The following is a 20,967-nucleotide window of genomic DNA, read 5'->3' as shown; positions in this document are numbered from 1 at the left end:
ATTTATTTATTTCATTTAGGCATTGCTCTTTGTTATTTATATATTTAACTAATATTGACAGGGACAATGCCTTCCGTATTTATTTATTTACGTAGTTGGCCCATTTCTTTACCTTTAAATATATATTGCACAAACCTTATTTTCCACGTGCAAAGATCGGACATTTCTTTATTTATATATTTCACTGATATTGACAAGTAACGCCGAAGGTGTTGCTCTTTCTAATTTGTTTATTTCACTCATTTCTTTACCTTGAAATAGGATTTATTCCATAAATATTATCCTTCCCGTGCGAACAACGGGTATTTCAGCTAATATATAATAAATTGATTTATATAAGAGCGCTTCCCATATTTTCTTTTTAATAATGCATAAACATTTTTTAAATTTTCTTTTTTTACTTTTTAGCACGATTTAGTATCTTTTTTAAAGGAAAACTTTTTTATTTAAATGGTTTTAATAGCGTAGTTGCCTATTTGCTAGACTGAAATCTCGCACTTCTGTATTAATTAGAACTCTGGAATTTTATATAGATACGTAAACCCGATGACACGACTTTTCTGTTGCTTGTGTGTCTTATAGATACATTATAAAATTAGAAGCGCCCACTGCTTATACAACCCAAACTTCAGAGAAATTTAGCTGGTTGCAGACGAGTAGGCGTTCTATTGACAAGTTTGAGAATTTCTCTTTTTGTAACTAAAGGGAAGAGCTTTTTGCCTTCCACAATGCAGTTAAAATATGCCTAGAAAGTAAATAATAATAATAATAATAATAATAATCTTTAAATACAATGATTTATAAAATGTGGGGAAAAGCAGAAAATATACTTTTTGTTGGGTAATTGGGTAATATGTGTGTGTGTGTGTGTTAAGAGCCTGTGTTACTAAAAATAATACAAAATTTACCATTTTTCTCTTGCTTGTTTATTCATCAGTGAAAGAAGATAATGAAATGCAAGTCACCACAATCATAGATAATGCTATTCTACAACGGAAAATATGGACCTGAAGAATGTTCAGTGTTGCCATTCATAGAAATTACAGTGTTGCCCGAAAAATAATTTCCCTAAAATCTAAGTTAAGGCAGCGAGTAGAGGAACAAACTCAACTGCATTTGGTTACGTTTCATATCTTTTTGGTTTCCTGTGAACTACTTTTTGAATAATAGTTGTATTTAGTTTGTAGTAAACAAAATAGTTTTAACATACAGTTATTAAAACTAAATAATAATGTTAATTAAAAAGTAGCTCACAAGAAACCAAAACAACATGATATGTAATCAAATGCAGTTGAGTTCATTCCTCTACTCGCTGTCTTAACTTAGATTTTAGAGAAATTGTTTTTCTGGCAACACTGTAATTTCTAGGGATTGCAACTCTGAACATTCTTCAGGTTCATATTTTCTGTTGTAGAATACCATTATCTATGATTGTAATAACTTGCATTGCATTATCTCCTTTCACTGATGAATAACCAAGCAAAAGAAAAATGGTAAATTTTGTATTATTTTTAGTAAGGCAGGCTCTTAACAATGGGGTAAGATTTTAGCTCACTATACTAGCAATAGAATTTGTTCCGTTATATCACTCCAGATTTAAATATAATTTTTATTAAGACAAAATGCAGCTTGATACTGTCAACAGTTCTGACATCTTTCAGAAGATGAAGTGGAAAATAACTCCTGTCTGTATTATGTATCATCGTCTTGGATAAGCTCTATATGGAGGCCGATTTACCGGATATGACATCTAAAAGCTAGAATTTAAAAATAAAATACGAAAGGTGTGATGGCGCCTTAGCGTGGGCCGAAAGAGGCCGACCTCATAAATTTAGTGAAGGGCTTAGTGTGACCTGTTTATACAGTAATTCTTTGTTATAGCCAAGCGGCAAAATCTGAGGCTTCAGATCTCTTCAGCTCCCCATAATACTGTTGTTGAGAGAACTAATCCTATCTGATATTTAAGCATTGTTTCGTGTTCTTATTTCTACAGAACATTTTTCCAAGTAAGCTCTTAGAAAATGACATCACATACATCTTCATGGTAAAAACAGTTTACTTTTCTTAATTTTCTGTTATAGATGATTTAAAAAGTATTGGTGTCCCCAAGCAACTTGTAAGGCTTTTCTTTCAGAATTACTATTGACAGGGAGAAAGAAAAAATATTTTTGCTCATATTTTCTTTTTCTTGCTTCAGACTTCAAATATTTAGTGAGAGTGGTGACTTGTGAGCAATATTGTCGATTTATCAAAATGAGCCCCCTAGGGTTTCATGAAAAAACACCCAATTTTACGTAAAATTCTGTTGGTAGAAATATGTTAAATTGGTGACACGTCTAGCTGTATAGCCAGATAGCTACTTGAAACTTTGGAGTTTATTACAGTTATAAGGAAGAAATAATAACTTAACAAACATCTGAATCTAATACTATCTCGTAGTATTCAATATAGAGTGAGCTTCGTGGTGAACTAACATCGTGTGCAAAGGGTTTCTTGTAGTTTTTCCGATTCCTCTCACTTTCTTCATTTTACCATTTTGTTCGATATCATCACCATCAGTCTCTCTCCCCTTTAGCCTCAGAATATAAACTTCGGACTTTAAACTAATAATAATCATGTACTGTATTTTGAAGTTCTTTCAAAACTGTGAGAGATAGAAATTTACATTATCAAAGACTTACAAGAGAACGACAGAACCTCAACCATTAGCAAAAGAGGCCTGTATAGCACAAGGTTGAGTCATAAGTCTTGCAAAATTCTGGTACACAACATACTCGTATTTATTACAGTACAATGAAAGCAGATTAATGTGCAAATTATAACCAGTGGGCTATCTGCAGCCACTTTTCTGCCAGTTCCTCGATACCACGTCTTAAATTGAGTCACTGCTGTTTCCATCTCCTCCTGGTTGGTGGAATATTGTGATTTCAGGGAATGTAATATAAACCGGAAAAGTTAGTAATCCGAAGGAACAAGATAAGGACTATGTGTCGGATGTGGAATCAGTTTGATGCGATGAAGTTCCTGAATTCTTGGTTGCGTTTTTCGAGCCAAGTCTCGTTTTGCGTTCTCCTGTTCCAACAGGGCGCTTTTTTCGTTTACCAATGGAGGATATTTTTGCATATATATTCTCTTACCATTCGGAATAAAGGTCACATTGATGGTACAGCCGTTAAGAACGATTTTAAGTGAATTATCCACTCGTAGTTCTACCACACATAGTACATGACTGTATGATCGAAGTGGCCCTGTTTAACGATCGGCTCTGGAAATTGGCCCTTGATCAGTCACTGCTTTTGCACATTCTTATTCCGAAAAAACACCCACTTTTCGTCTCATGTGACACTCCGCTTCAGGAAGCAGACATCAGGCAGATTTTACAACAGCTGTCGTCACACATCCACTCTGCTCTAAGCCTGAGCTGGATGGGCATAATGCGACAGCTCCAGATGGCTTTCCTAAATTCATGACTGACGCACTACAGTGGACTGGGGCATGCCGAGTTGATTTGACAATCGTCATGTACTGGTGGATAGATTTTCTTCAGTGGCACGTCATATAATCTCAGAATTTGTTATCCTGTGGTGGCCGGACCTTCGCTTGTGCTCGACATACATATAACCTACACGACATTTCTGGAACCAACAAGTTACTGTGCTGTGGTTTATTACACCTTCCCCTTTAGCGTGACAAATGATTTGGGTTGCTGCCGGAGCGTTTTGCCCGAATTGGAACTCATAAAGCAAAAGTTTACGTATCAAATGTTGTTGAGCACTCACCGTCACTGCTACTAAAAACTGACTAAGTGATGGCCTCCGTGTTAAATAGGCCTCTTGCCACACTACCTTTTGGATCAGTTTGGCCGTGTACTTCGATTGATCACTGCGTGTACACGCGCCTGCTGTTTGGGGTGTGGAAATGTTGGCAAGACTTATGACTTACCCTTGTATATAACCTTCCCATTCAAAAGTTCTTGTATGTCGTTGATACCGAGAAACGTGGTTACAAACGTTTGCTGATCAGTTATGTGCTTATATAACCTGTTTCCAAAAATAGTAAATTTAAGCGTAAGTTTACAGAAATATTGCAAATTTGAAGTGTTATCGTGAAAACCGCAATGGATGATTGTTCTTCATAAGTTTGACACATTGATACATCTACAAAGCGTGATTATGGATCAACTCCATTGATTTATGAGTAATATACAATTAAATAATCTTTATTCTTAGAATTAACCGTTGAGTTCCTCTGTTTCTACAGTAAGTTAATGTAATACCACTTCTAGTTACCTGTTTAAACAACACTTAAAAACAGTTTAATTTTAGGAAACACTGTACAAAGAGCATGTGTAAAAAAAAATGTATAAGTAAGAGCATGTGTAAGTATTACGTTACAATATTTTATTTTTCTTGCTTTCAGGAACAGGGTTCGCCAAAGTCAGATCCTGGTTTTAGTGATTCCAGTAGAAATGGCTCGGTTTCTCCAGAACAAACAGGTAGGAGCCTATTTACTTGATAAACGTATAGATCTATTGTACTGTCCACTATAATGCAATCAAAGTTGGAAAAAATAATGAAAAAGTTAACTTATTGAAATTAAAAATTAAGGTAAAGAAAAAATAATTGTTTAAATTAAGATTAAAAATTGTAATTTTCACTACTATGCAGAGAGAATTGCCTTGAGTTAAGAAAGTTGATGTAAATTTTAATGGATAAAGTTAAAGGCATGAAAAAAAAATCAATTATTGCAAAAAGTCAGTTTTCAAACATAATTTAGTAACAATAAAATTAAAATGTCATAAAATTGAGAAAATATTAATGAAAATTACATATTTTAAAATATTTTTGTGTTTCTTTTCTACGAGGAGCACAATACATCTACCGTAAAAAAAAAAAAAAAAAAAAAAAAAAGTTAACTGTAGCACATCCATTTTTCTATATACTTTGGTATCTCTAAAAATGTCTAGGTATGATTTCAGTCCTTTATTTTTTTTACACACACACACACACACACACACACACACACACACACACACACACACACACACACACACACACACACACACACACACACACACACACACACACACACACACACACACACACACACACACACACACACACACACACACACACACACACACACACACACACACACACACACACACACACACACACACACACACACACACACACACACACACACACACACACACACACACACACACATATATATATATATATATATTTATTTATTTATTTATTTATTTATTTATTTATTTATTTATTTATTTATTATTTATATTTAGAATATACTTAAGATATATCCTAGGTATTTAGTTACCAATTAGCCATTAAATGAAAGCAAATCAACTTGGAACTTTCGATACCTTTTATTGTAATGAATTATAGTTCTTTTCAGAGATGATTTCAAAGGTCCTAGGTACATAACAACGGTAGTACAGAGTATCAAAGATCCTGGGTTCTAGGATCGAGCTGTCCAAAATATAAAGCATTTTAACCTAGATTGACAGCATTAATATATAACATATACATTACACAATGTAATTATAAGTGTATACAAAGAGTCATTCGCCTTGAAGACGAATTTCGAGAGAAAGCGATATTAAGCTCCCTTTCTACTCCAGAATACACCTGGCCAACGTCATAATGAGACCTAGTTAACTCTATCTTGCAATATCTTAATTAATCAGTTATGCATACTTGTAATATATGACTTATTGTACTTACATAATTACAACCATTCCTACACTATATAACAAAATGTAACGACGAGTAAAATTCGCGATTACTCAAAGTGACTTCAACACAAGTACACTTTGGCCGAAAGTTAATTCAGCTAGGTGATATAAGTCTCGGAGCTGATTATTTACTTGCCCTACAGACCACGGATGGGTCTTCGCGGGTTATGAAGCGCGATAGACTGTGCGGAGAGATCCAGCTCACGTATGGGTCTGAATCGTACTGTCGTTATAAAGCATCTCAATTCTCTTTCACATTACAAACCGTAACTTTGACCCAACTACGTCATAGCCCTGTATCCTATTCCACTTTGGCCAAAATATTATTTTTGATATTTCTAAACTCGGTCACCGCTTTCCATCAATCTTGTAATGAGGACACTTAGTTATATTTCCGTCGTCACTCAAAGACTGTTAGATTTTCTGTGCAGTGGCTGTTAATAGTTTTGGGAAGAATTCTCTTCCGTGTTAAGGACAGTTATTGCTTTGTATTATTTCTATTGTTCACTAAAGCTTTTAATGCCTTTCTTTTAGAATTTTTTTGAATAAAAAAAAAGTAAATAAATTTTTCTGGATGTCGTCCCTTTTTCTGCACTGGAACGTGGTACTCCCATGCTAACGAAATACACCCGGTCAATACTGAAATGTATGACAAAGTTCTTGTTTCTGGATGTCGTCCCTTTTTCTGCACTGGAACGTGGTAATTTAGTATGGTTTTCATGAAAAAAGTAACTATTAAGTTTTAAATAGTTACATTTTTAATTTTTATCAATTAATAATTAACTACTGCAGAATTTATTTGATTATATTAAAAATTAACAAAATTTTTAACTGATTGATTTAATCGTATTTTTTTTAAAGGATTAATTATAAGCCTTAAATCAATAAAGTAAACAGTAAAGTGCGTATGTAATACGGATTGAAGTTTTGGTATTGTGGAGTTTACATCATCTCATTGTAGAAGGAAGATAAAACCTTGGCGTAAAATTCGTGGTGCTATACAAGCAAGAAAAGCATACAAAGAAACAAAATCAGTATAGTTTCAGGCTGACGTGATAATATGGCATAATTGGGAAAAATAATGAAAAAATTAATAGATTAAAATTAAATGTTAAGGCAAAGAAAAAGTAATTGAATGAATTAAAATTAATGTCAGAGAAAAATAACTCTTAAAATTAACTTCAAAATTAATGAATTAAAATTAAAATTAGAGTTTGAAATTTTGACGATTATGAGTTAAGAATTGTCTTGAGTTAATGAAAGTTAAGATAAAATTTAATGAATAAAATTAGGGATAGGAAAATTAAGATTGTTATGATTGTTTTCAAATAAAATTGATTGATATAAAAACAATATAAATGTCATAAAATTGACAAAAAATATCAATGAAAATTGCGTATTATAATATATATATATCTTATAAATGGTGACTTGATCATTACAATATCCATGACGTAGACCTCAAAGCAAGTTTGGGACACTTTGGATAAACTGGTTTCCAGTAATCAACTTCTGTAATGAAACCGCCCATGAAGATTTTGAAATTAACGAAAATGTTCTTGCTGAACATGGATTTCACAATTTTCAAGAAAAAAATGACGGTTTATTTTTTAATCTTTACAGTATTTTTTAACGATTGTCAATTAAAAATTAACTCCAGGCCAATTTTGTTGATTATAACTGATTAGTGTAATCGTTATTTTTAACGGATTAATTACAGGCATGTAATGTGATCTTACAACTATGTACACGGGACAAAAAAATGGAATAATACCACAGAAAATTAGAAAAAAAATAGGTAGAGAAAAGGTGTATGCATAATTGTAATGGAAGAAAAATAATGATATGAGAAAAATGACAGGAAGGATATATATAGGTCAATCCTGTTATAAGTAAAGATATGAAAAAGTGGAAATAAAGAGAAGTTACTGGAAGTAGGCGGTTTTCAATCTGAAATTATGAAATTTTTCCAATCGCACTAGCCGTTTGGACTCCACACAGGTAACACGTCCTATTTTAAATAAAAAATAATAAAAAAAAAAACAATGTTGCGAAGTCAGAGGCGGCTTCAGTGGCCTCTGAATTTAGGGCTTCTTGAAAAGTACAAGCAATGTCGCAATACTTTAAAGAAAGTTATCGAGAATGCTAAAAAACACCTATTATATGAATAATATGATAGAAGCAGGAATAATATTAAGAAAAAGTGGGAGGTAATTAAATCGGTAATAAATATTCAGACAAAGGGAAAACATGCGGAAATAAATATCGTTAATGAAATAGGAACCCTTATTAATTACCCGACAAAAGAGCAAATGAGTTCAACAGTTTTTTCACAGAATTTGGGACAAACTTGGCGGCCAGTATAAAATCATTACCAGGGGACTATTCTCACTATATATTTGAAAATGTTCAAACAAGTCTATTTTTCAAGCCTGTAAGTGAAACTGAAATATGTAGCATAATTAAGGCTTTACCTAACAAATCAAGCGCAGGATATGATAATATAAACACAAAAGTTAGAGGAAAGTTACCAATACCGGCCCCCCTATCCCTAATCTAGCACCCCTGTCTCTAGCGTCTCTGTGAAGCGTAAACAGCCAAGTTTACTGCTGACCGCATTGCTTACTACGATTAAGAGTAGGAGCTGACATTTGAATGTAATTCTACACACTGTAGGGGTCAGAATTAGTAGTCATTGTGATTTGAGTGACTTGCAAGTTTTGGTAGTGTTGCAGAAATTTGAAGTTTAACGATAAAGGAGTATGAGTAGATAAAATGTTCATTATAGTAGCTATATATGTTCATTATAGTAGCTATATATTTAACCCGGCAACGGTCGACACGTGAGCGCAGCGCTCACTCTGGCATATGTTTTCGTTTCAAATCCGCCCTAGTGGGGTCACAGACTTGAGGCGCCGTCTAGCTGTCTCTTGATATGTCTTGTATATGAGAATGAAGTGTAACCTTTTCATTCTCTTCCATTGGAGTAGCACTGGCCTTATAAAAGTGACAATGCGTAATTTGTGAGCGCCACGCTTACCTGTCGACCGACAGCGTGAGTGATTTTTTCTGAGATCATGGACAATAACTAGGAGCAGATTCAGCTATGGCTTGCTAAATAAAGAAACAAACTGTACGATATGCTTCCTCTGAAGTGCCAATCTGTAGGAAACACACTGCCAGCATCTGCTGGAAGTGTAATGGGCAGTGGCGTATTTAGGGGGGGCTTGCGGGCTTAAGCCCCCCCGAAATCTTACTTACTATAGGAAAGTATATGAAATATCTTGCAGAATTTTCACATTTTCAGGCAAAGCCCTCCCCGAAATAAAATCGTAAAATACGCCACTAGTAATGGGTGACATCAAGACAGTGATGAGACATGGAAAAGAACCGTGTCTTATTGAAATACCTACTGTAGAACCAAGAGACATAAGTAGAGTGTTTACACTAAGATATTTAATATCTTTAATTTCATTAAACATTTTCCAACTCAAAATATGTATAGTATGAACATATGAAGAGCATATACTGAAAACTCGCTATAATTATATAAATATTTTTTTTAAAAAAAAATGTAATCCTTATGTGATACGAGTAATGATAATAAAAATGTAATATTATGTGATAATAATTAACTAATTGTATTGTTCATGGGATAACAGAAATTGATTTCATAAAATAATAATAATAAATCACAAAATGTCAACATACAGAAATGTGTTCAAAATAAATTCCATGTAAAGTCATAAACAGCCATAGAAACGATTATATTGTAAGTGAGCGCCGCGCTCACCTGTCGACCGCTCGCGTCACAAATCAACATTCGACCGTTCCCGGGTTAAGGAACTACAAAGTAAGTAAATACGTGTTTAGTATTGCATTGTAAGCTTTAATTGTGAAACTATTACGTTCGTTTCCGTCATGTGCTGAAACCCTAATCCGGCATCCTCTTTGGAGTCCTAAATTGATACCCTCTTTTAATGGCATACATGTCATTATTAGACCCTACAGTTTCTAATTTTAGAGGCTATAGTCTTATAAAAATGAAATGCAATTGCTCGAGTTCAGATGGGAGTTTTTCATAGTTGCAGCGCCGAAAAGGAGCAGCCTTAAGGAGGGAAAAGGAAAGAAAACCACACACTGTAGTCAAAATTGGTCGAAAGAGAATATGACTCAAGCTATAACTGCTGTGAAATCTAAGGAAATCGAATGGAAGAAAGCGTGTAAGATGTACAATGTCCCGAAAACTACTCTTAGAAGGTTATGTAAAGAAAAGTATGGTGATCCAATGACAGCGACTCAACTTAAAACGGGCCGTTCTGCAATATTTAATGAAGCACTTGAGAAGGAACTGATGCGATACTGTTTAACAATGGAAGGTAGTTTTTTCTAGTTAACTAGAGCAGATTTAAGAAGAATTGCCTTCCAATTAGCTAGGAGAAACAATCTGGAACATCCTGATATGGCGGGAAGAAAATGGCTTAAGTTGTTTCTTAAATGACATAAGCACATCCTCTCTGTACGTAGACCAACGGGCACATCATTTGCAAGGGCGATAGGTTTTATAAGTGAAAGTGTTCCCAATTCTTCAATATTTTGGAAGAGAAATTTCGGAAACATAACAACCGACGGCAGAAATTGCAATTAACGGATTCCGTGTGACTGGACTTTAATCTATAAATAGAAACGTATTTGGTGAGTAAGATTTCATTCTTGCAGCAGGAAAGGAAAGGTCTCCAATCTACGACTCCGATGAGGGTGAAATTTACATGACGCAGCCAAAAGAAGGAAACCTACATATTTACTTCAACAAATTGTGTTAAAAATATAATTGCATTTTTCTTAAGGATTCTGTACATTAGGCAATTTATCCTGAACATATTAAAATTAGATAAACTTTATTTTTATAGGATAAATTGCCTAATGTACAGAATCCTTAAGAAAAATACAATTATATTTTTAACACAATTTGTTGAAGTAAAGCAGTCAGTACACGTGCAAAGAGAAACAAAGAATTAGAAAACCAAGACCACGATTAAATTATGGTATCAAAAGTATCAGGTACGAATGTATTAAGGCCTGGAACGCCGTACTCCTAAGTATCAGAGAACTACAAAATTTAAGCAAATTAAAAAAGAAAGTTGAAAAGGTATTTGCAAATTGAGACAATACCATGTTAGTTTGTCATTATTATTATTTTTATCATGAACTTAGGAAGTATTTATAACCTCATGTAATTTTGTGTTACCTACATATATTAAGTATTTACCCGCTATCCTATGACATGTAAATAATTTCTGAAAGGGTGAACTACAAACGGCAGAAGCTCGGTCTCTCCCTGAATCGTTTATAAAGATAATTAACTGTTTTGTACTCATACTAATAAATTCTATTCTATTTTATCTAATTCTATTCAGTGGGCTCTAATCATAGTAATAATACAACGTTGTTGAAAATTGGATTCGAAAAGATTTGTGTTCTCATCTAACAATGTAGGCGAGCACTGTGTCATTTTAGGTATGCTACGTTCGAACAGCCGGCTGAATTGGAAACGTTACTTTTTCATTTAGCATAGCTGCATTACTAGTGTGAAGCCCAAACCGCTAGTGCCACTACCCTGAAAACCGCCTACTTGCAACAACTTCCTTCTCCATTTTCTCGTATCTTTACTCATAACAGACTTGGCCTATGGCCCCAGACTTTTGATACACCCGGTATATATGTCCTTCAACGGGGCAATAGTTCTCCAGTGACTGGAGATTAATTAATAGTACATTAATAATATAGTTGTATATTCATAACATATACAAAACATAGTGCATCCTAGAATAATTCCAGTTTCCATTCTATAAATAATATACATTCAAAATTTCATCTTTTTACGTGTTCACACGTTACAACGATAACGTTGTATGTAACATTAGCAATCTGTGCCTATTTACAGAAAAGGATCAGAGGCGAATTATGTGAGCAGTATAATGTATAAAGAAAAAGAAAGACATATAGAGATTTCGAGATATTATTTGTGTAATCGGTAACTATTTGGTCTAGGAATTAATTCGTGCGGTTTTACAAAAGATGGCGTAACTAGCTTATTGTCCCATAGTTTCGTTGATCCAAACATGCGTTGAAAACTACTGTCATTGAGCATCTTGTTTAGTATATGTCAGTTGCTTGAAGCGGAAACAACAACATTTTTTCTTCAACTGAAAATGGCGCATTTTGTGCCTGATAAAGTGTTTTTGCGGGGAGTTATTCTTCATTGCTTTAACATGAAGAAAAGTGCTACCGCAAGTCATCATATTTTAGTGGAAGTGTTTGGTGACCATGCTCTAGCTGAGCGAACGTGTCAGAAGTGGTTTGCACGGTTTAAAGGTGGTGATTTCAGCTTGGAAGACCAAAAGCAATTTGGACAGCCAAAAGAATTTGAAGATGAAGAATTGAGAGCATTGCTTGATCAAGATTCGTGTCAAACGCAGGACGAACTTGCAGAAGCATTTGGAGTTGAGCAAACAACAGTTTCCAAACGTCTCAAAGCCATAGGAATGATTCAAAAGATGTCTTATTGGGTTTCACATGAATTGAAAAGAAAGACGTTGAAAGAAGAAAAACCGTTTGCGAATTGCTGCTTCAAAGACAGAAAAGGAAGGGATTTTTGCATCGAATTGTAACTGGTGATGAGAAGTGGATTCATTACGAGAATCCTAAACGAAAAAAGGCCTGGGTGAAGCAAGGTGAACCAGGTCCTTCACAACCGAAACGAGATATTCATTGTGCAAAGGTTATGCTGTATATATGGTGGGATTTGAAACGTGTGGTGTACTATGAACTTCTGAAACTTGGTGAAACTATTAATGGACACCGCTATCGACAACAATTAATGCGTTTGAAGCAAGCTCTGGCCTGAAAACGACCAGAATGGAATAACAGGCATAATAAACTTATTTATCAAGATGATAACGCTCGACCACATGTCGCAAAACCGGTCAAAACCTATTTGGAAAATGTCGGATGGAAACTGTTACTCCACCCGCGATATTCACCAGACACTGCTCCGTCTGACTACTACTTGATCGATTGCATGAATAACGATTTGATTGGACAGCGATTCACTTCTTCAGAAAATATCGAAAAATGGATCTTTGATTAGATTGCGTCAAAAGATGAGGAATTTTTTCGACACGGAATCCGTAAATTGCCTGAAAGATGGGAGAAAGTAGTGGCTAGCGATGGACAATATTTTTGTTAACGTATTCATTTACTTTGTTTTTGAAATAAAGCTTCAATTTTTATTAAAAACCGCACGAATTAATTCCTAGACCAAATAAAATAAGAGTTGTTGTTACTATAGCAACGATATAAATGTAAATGTACACGTACGTAGACATCTTGACGAGTAAATAAGTGTGTGTATGAAGGTCTAGATATTTTATTGTACTGTATATGCAGAAAAGGTAATTATGTACACTTCTCATGGTCAAATATTAAAAACCAGTTAAGAAAGTGTTAAACGCGTTGAATCATTTTGAAGATTAACTTAAGATTCGAACCAGGCCCTTACAACGTGCACATATATGTACACAATCATTGGTAAAAGTGACAACACTACTGATTTTTCAGAATTTACCACAAAAAAAGTATTCATACAAAACTGTTTGTTGGACTTATTCTGTAAAATAAATATGACTGCTCATATTAAGAAATTAAAACACATGGTCCTGTTTCCACGGAAACAAATTTATTAAGTATGTTTGCGTTCAATGAAATGCCGACCCTTAGCCTTGATAAGAGCTTTACAAACGCCAGGCATTTGTTTAATTTATTCAACTTTCATGAAGCTATGCAACTCTAGTAGATTCTGAAAAACCTTCCAAAGACCTTCAATATCTTTTGGCATCTATTTACGGACTATTCTGTCAACTTCATCTTACGGGAGCTCGATGGGTAACAAATCCAGGTACTGTGGCAACTGTTTCATCTGTCGGGTATGTAAGCGTCTGCTTTGCATTGCAGATAAGTACTGTATAGCTTGGAAGAATGTTTGGGATGATAATCCTGTTGTAGTACAAAGTTTCTGCCCCCAATCCACATTCCTGGTGGATTTTCATGCTCCACTTGAACGTTGTGAAATACATGTTTGTCCATTATTCCATTAATTTGAACTAAATTATCAACTTGGTAGTATGTAAAGTATCCCCAAACAGTGACGTTGGCTTCTCCGTGACCTGCTGTAGGTATTACACGGTTGGGATAAAAGCGCTCTTCGGGACAACAACTCAAACTTCTAGTATTGGAAGGCGAAAAGTTGGAATTTAGGTTCGTCGGTCCAGAGTGCCCTTTTCCATTGTCTATCGTCCCAGTCTTTATTTTATTTTATTTTTGCCCAAAATTATCTTTTTTGTAATGTTGTCTGCTTGAAAGAATGATTTCTTTACCTCAATCCTACCCTCAAGACCATAGATCTGAAGGCGCTGAGCCACCGTCCTATTTGATACCCATGGAAATGTCTCTTCCATAATTCTGTTGGTTCTTCCTGAGCACTTAACATCTGTTTCGTTTTCTTGTTTTTCCAGTGAACTTGTGCTCAAGAGAAGTTGTTATTTTTGGACGATCAGTGCGTTTCCGTGTAATTTTTACATCACTTTATGACTATCTGTCAAGAGTCCAACGCACTTCTCCGCCCGATCACTGAGCGAGTTTCCGCATAGAATGACATCTCTCAAAATAACCACTTGAACACGTGCTTCGACTCTTAATTAACAGTTTCTCCTCCGCATGCTATAGTATTTGCAGTTTTTTCACACTGTTCAACCGGTTCAAGCAAATGAAAGCATATCTCATGTCACAGATTTGCTTCCGATTTTGCCCATAACGTTATTACTAGGGATGGCCACAAACTTCCGGTTCCGGCGGAACCGGTTCTTGGGGATCCGGTTTTCAGAACCGGTTCCAGACCTGGATCCGAAAAACCTGTTCCAGAACCGGATCCGTTCAGAGCCGAAAACCAATTCCACCAGGAACCGGTTCTGGTCATCCCTAGTTGTTATGGCACGATCGAATAGCGGATACACAACTGTTCGTTGAAGTAAAGATACAACCCTGACAAGGATTTATACACACACTACTAGGTATCGTTGAAACGATCCATCATCAAACAAAACGTGACAGTTCATTAGTTGTCTGTTTATTGCCAAGCAGCTTTCTTCAATAAATTTGACTAGGTGTCAACAAGACCATGAATTTTCGTATTCTTATGTGAACAACATAGTTTATTTTCAAAAATGAGTCCAATAAACAGTTTTTTTTAATGGACACAGTGTCTTCTATTTGGAAAATTTTGAAAAATCAATAGTCTGCTCAGACTTTTAATAATGACTGCATATATGTTCCCTTACACGGAGAAATATTTCTCCAGTTACTGAAGGTTACTTAATAGTACTAAATAATACAGTGTTATATTCAAACGTATACTATAGTGCAACATATATATATATATATATATATATATATATATATATATATATATATATAAGACCTCCTAGCAAAGAATATGAAAAATTAGAAGATCAACCAGCAATTATATATATAACTTACATGAATTTCTACATATTCATATAATGTATAAAAATATTGGCGTATAACAAACAACCCCAGGTCCCTATAATATCAATATTCCTTTAATTTTTTAATATACATTGTAAGAGAAACACTGAAATTTAGTGTTGGAGTTTGTTTCATGAAGATATTTTGTATGCTCAGTTGTATTAATACTGAACTCATGCGCATTGTAGTTTTTGGTGTTACATAGCTCTTGTTCTTAGTACATTCCTTTTTACATTGCATTATTTTCAAAAAGCATGAATTATCTATATTGTTAGTAATTTATACAAAAATATCCGTGTTTGTATTTCACATTTTACTTTTAAACTGCACTTTAAATAAATAATTATAACTTAACTCCATTATAGTATATAACTCCAGTAAATAATTAAACTGCACTTGGGGCCGTGGTGGCTCAGCGGTAGAGCGTTCACCTCTGGTGCTTGGGGTCCCGGGTTCGATCCCAGCCCCCGCCAAGTAAACCTTATGGTGAACAATCACCGTGTGGGGGGTTTTCTCGGGGTTCTCCCGTTTCCTCCCACTTTCTTCATTCCACCATTTCATTCATTACTCATCATCACCATCTCCTTTAGCCTAACCGGCATAATCGTGGGACGTAAAACTCAAAGATTTCATTTCATTTTAAACTGCACTCATATATAGCTCCCGTAAATAATATATAACTCCAGTAAATAATTAAACTGCTCATTAAAGTCCAGTAAATAAATAATTATAGCTTAACTCATTAAAGTCCAGTAAATAAATAATTAAAGTCTAGTAAATAAAGAGTAATTAAACTGCACTCATTAAAGTCCAGTAAATAAATGATTATAGCTTAACTATCCATTACAGTTCATTTATCTATCCATTATAGTTCATTTAGTTTTGCTAATTAATCACTTGCTACCTAAAATTTAATTTTGTTTCAGGTTATTTCAGATTCATTTATTTTGTTCTTTATGATATTCTTAAATACGAGGCGCATGTCAAAAAAGGCGGATATTTTGCATGCGGGGTTGGCAACACTGAAGTTGAATATGCTCTCCTAGTATTCTGTCCTTAGAACAGAAATAGACTCACGAGTCTGAATGGAGTTGTGTACGTCTGAGTAGCAGTAAAGTGAAATTGATGCCGAATATAAAATCCCGCTAAATGTGAAATGAGATCTGCCATACGATTTCTGAACACCAAAGTCCAAAATACAGCTAACATCCATCGGGAATTGTGTGCCATTTTCGGTCCGACAGTTGAAGGAAAGGTCAGTCAATGGTGCGGAGAGTTTCAGAAAGGGCGTTCAAATGTTCATGATGATGAGCATAGTGGAAGGCCTACGTAATGGAACGCGTTAAAGAGAAAGTGCGATCCAATCACCGGTCCATAGTAATTGAACCCGCCAAAGAGTTTCCAGATGTGTTTGTGCAAACATGGAAATGTGACCGACAAGGTGGGTTATCACAAACTGTATACGAGGTGGGTACTAAAAATGCTGACAGAACCTCACTAAGAGAAAAGAACGACAGCTGCACATGACTTTTTTTTTTTTTTTACTCACTGGAGAGAGGATGAAGATCACTTCTTTTCTCACTTAGGACGAGGGATGAAATCTGGATATCATACGCCATTGGAGAGTCAAAGCAGCAGTCAATGCAATTGTGACGCTTATTTTTTTAAAAAGCAAAAAATCCAAACAAGCACAATTAGTTAGTAAAATCATGGCAAACGTGTTTTGGGACCAAAACGGCGGAATTCTTGGAACTAGGATGAACAATTTCAGCAGACATGTTTTACCAAACATTGAACAATCTGCAACATGCCATGCAAAATCAACGGAAAGGAATGCTACGCTCTGAAATTCTTTCACCCACACACAGCTGCTCGTACCGTTATGATAATTCAAAGATTTTGATTGGAATTATTGTCATCCCTCTTACATCCACGACCTTGCCCCCAGCGATTTCTTTCTTTTTTTCTTCACCTGAAAAGGTAGCTTGCGCCTAAATGTTTTAACGATAGTGCTCAAGACATCAGTTCTAAACTGATTGCAGTCTCATGCTGCTGATTTTTACACACAGGATATAGGGAAGCTTGTCCCATGCCACTAGAATTATCTGGAGGTTCATGGTGACTTTTTATTTATTTATTTATTTATTAACATGCGTCTCCTAAAAGTTACTGATATGTTTATGTGCATGCGATGTATAGCTGCTCTTCATTTATATTCAATCCAATCATTTAACATGACTTTCATTCAAACTTCGTTACCATTACATGTCTAGTTTATTAAGTTCACGATGGGATGATGGTTCTTAGAAAACAAGTTTGCCAGAATGGCATATTATCGTAACATATCTATGACGTAGTCTGGACACCTATTATCTAAACGAGAAATTGATTATAAAATGAATTGTAGAAATGACAGACAAAATAAAATTAAAAAAAAATATTAAAGATGCATAATATAAATTCATAAAGTAGTATATAAAATAATACTCGTAGATAATGGAATTATCCTATGAAATACTGTAAAATTTGTTTCTCGATTAGAAATTACTGTTCACAGTTAAAGGTAATACAGTGTGTTTATGAAAGAAGGGGTGCGGTTTCAAAAATTAACAATAAATTTAGTTTGTACCACTTACAAAATTTAACACCATAAGCAGTACCTGCTCTCCCAATACAGTTTCTCATGCAAGACCAGCAATTTGCTTCTCATGCTTACTGGAGGGCGGGTTTCCAAGATGACTTCATAATGCAACAGTAAAAGATTTCCAGTGTGTTCCGTTTTGAGATGTCTAGATCTGTAATTATAGTGCGACGTGAGTTTCGTGCATGGTAAAAAAATTCTAAGAAGGTAGTACCGAGAACTTGTTCTAATTGGATGCTTGTGAAAAGGCAAGAGTACTGGTGACTTCGCATATTATCTCTACATTCTCGTCAAACACACGAGAAAATTACCTCAATTAAATAATAAGTAGTGCCCTATGCGACATCAAGTTTTGAATGTATTTACAGTGCACAATCTGAGGGAAAGGTACCTTGTAAGTATGGAACGGCTAGAGGGAGTGACATTATATCTTGGATAGAGATAATGGAGGAAGATCCATGTGTAGTGCCATCATGGCGGCCATCTTGAAGTCCGACAACTTTGATTCAGGTCCATATTTTTTTAATAGGAAATGAATCATGTGACATGCCGTTTTTAGAGTATATTTTCTGTACAACACACATCTGATGTTGTTTCCAAGTACCTTTATAATACATGTGTAGTAATTGTTTTTTAAACTTATTTTTGGGGCGAGCGGTTCCGTGTTCGATTCCTGGTGGGAACCTTCGGTCAAAAAAGTATAAGACCTTTTTCTGGCCAACCGTCCTAAGTCAGGTTTAGCTGAGTTTACCTCGTTCACACAAGACAAATGCCAGGAAGGTATCTAGCATAATGGTCTCAGGCTGATTCTCCATTCCTTTCTTCCTTCCTAGTTAATAATTTTCCGGACAGTATGATCGCTGAGGGATGTCATCCCTCATATGTGACGGATTAACATGGCCTAGATGCCGAAAGCCCTGGAATCTAATTTATAATTCTAATCTTTCCAAACTTACAAGCAGTGGCGTATACATGTTTGACAGCATGACAGTTAACTGAGCTTGCATATTTATTATTATTATTATTATTAATAATAATATACAAAATATGCCCAACAATGAACAAATAGTGGTAGATGTGTTTTGGTTGATTTTTTTTAAATTTCAGACTATTAACGTTTTCCATCGTAAATGAAATGCCATCATACCTCTGCGCAGTTAACTTGTCGTGGATTGTAATATTGATTTTTACCAATGTCACTTCCCTCAGGAGCCGCCTCTGTGACTGACGTTGTCATTCCATAACAGTCTTCACAAAATATTCTGTGTAGAGCAATACAATGCAAAAAATGTAGACAGACATTATAATTGCTATGCCGATTAGCACAATCTAAATAGCTAATTTTGCATTGCGTTGACGCAAATCGCTACGAAATCATGCCCCGAATTTTTTAGATACTCCCAAAATGGCTGTCATGTCATTGCTCTATAACTTCCATTTACCCTGTCGCTTCGCCTACGGAAACCGATACACAGAGAGGCAACCTCCCTAATTACCAGCCCGTAGCTCGCTATCACATTGCCAAGATGGAACCTACGAGGACACACACGATTGTTTCTGCTGGCAGTAGACAGTGGTGTCCCAGAGGGTTGCCACATCATCAGTCTCTAAGAAAGCGAAAAGATTTGCATTCAAAGCGTTAACGGCTGTGTCTTAGTACGTATTTGTGTTTGCGAAAAATATAGGGAAAAACTACGACCATAAAAAGAAGATAATAAACTGTAAACTTATTATTTTAAATTAGTTCATATATGTTATATAAACTTCTTTTTTTAATGTTGCAAGCCTCTTCCGGTAGCCTCGGTTTCACATAAAATACGCCACTGCTTACAAGATACCTTTGCCTCATACTGTATATTGTAAATGCATTGAAAACTTAAGGTCGCTTGGAGCACCATTTAATATTATTCAGTTGAGCTATTTTTCTCATGGGTTACTTTGGTCTGATATGGAACCATTTTAGGAAGTGAAATTATAAAATATCTGATTGTTCGTGTGAAATAGTGACCCAAAGACTTAATTTCTTAACATTGAAATTTCCGTTGTCACAGTTACTGTGTGGGCTATTATGTTATGAATTCCATGAGGTTGTATCTATCTATTAAAATGCTACAGTACCAATTAAGAGCGACCGAGCTCTAACCTATAACCTTAGCTTTCAAACCTTTGATTTACGGTTATTTCTGATTTCACGTTTATAACAAAGACAAATATTTTTAAAAGAGTGTACTTTAAATAAATTACTTAAAGAAATATTTTTCACAAAGTTATCCTTTTAAATTATTGTTCAAAGGCCTTTGCCTTTAATAAGCCTTCTCCGAAATAAATGCAAATGAATTGTGCTGTCATCTTTGGAGCTCTTTTAAACTACGTTTATATGTTTGTGCCCAATCCTTTCGACAATGAGATCTCGGAAACTACAGGCTGTAGAAAGATGACGTTTTCACTGATCGATTGCAAATTTCATGTAGATTGTCCAGTTCTAATTGAATATTTAAAAAACATGGGCACGATTTCTTCATTACATTTTTACGGGTACATTAAAAGGGTTGAAATTAAAAAAAAAAAAAACTAAAGCATCACATCCTAAGCATTTTACATTCCAATACCACACTGTTGTATATAGGGGTTGTATATGTCTCAGGCGTTTGTTTCATGGCCAAATAATAATGGAAAAGGAAGGATAACCATTTCTCCAGTCTAAGATGAACCTTTTTGTTTGGGAGTGTTTTGCCCAATGAACACCATATATAACTGACATTATAATTAATTGTGTATGTAATGTATTTGCTTATTACATACTGCATGCAAGAAGAAAGAAAACACTGGTCATACATGAATTAGAAACTCCAACCGGAAACAGGCTCAAATCTTGCAAACGGTGCGAGATATTGAGAAAAAATAATCGAAAAAAGTCTCCCCTTTATGATACCCCTTGGCTTTTTTTTAATCAATACGTCTT

The 20,967-nt window shown here is 35.0% G+C and overlaps 1 protein-coding gene across 2 annotated transcripts in view; it reads left to right on the top strand.

The window, feature by feature from the left end:
* bs (serum response factor blistered) overlaps nucleotides 1-20,967 on the top strand; it is a 217,938-nt gene that overhangs the window by 186,436 nt on the left and 10,535 nt on the right. For both annotated transcript variants that reach the window (XM_081758972.1, XM_081758971.1), the window contains exon 3: nucleotides 4,420-4,495. In XM_081758972.1, coding sequence (XP_081615098.1) covers nucleotides 4,420-4,495 — 76 coding nt within the window. The remainder of the gene's footprint in view (nucleotides 1-4,419; nucleotides 4,496-20,967) is intronic.

Source organism: Thermobia domestica, chromosome 5 (assembly GCF_964235325.1).
Source record: "Thermobia domestica chromosome 5, izTheDome1.hap1.1, whole genome shotgun sequence".
Classification (NCBI taxonomy): domain Eukaryota; kingdom Metazoa; phylum Arthropoda; class Insecta; order Zygentoma; family Lepismatidae; genus Thermobia; species Thermobia domestica.
Note: the sequence above shows the minus strand (reverse complement) of the source record. Positions and strands in the feature narration are given on the sequence as shown.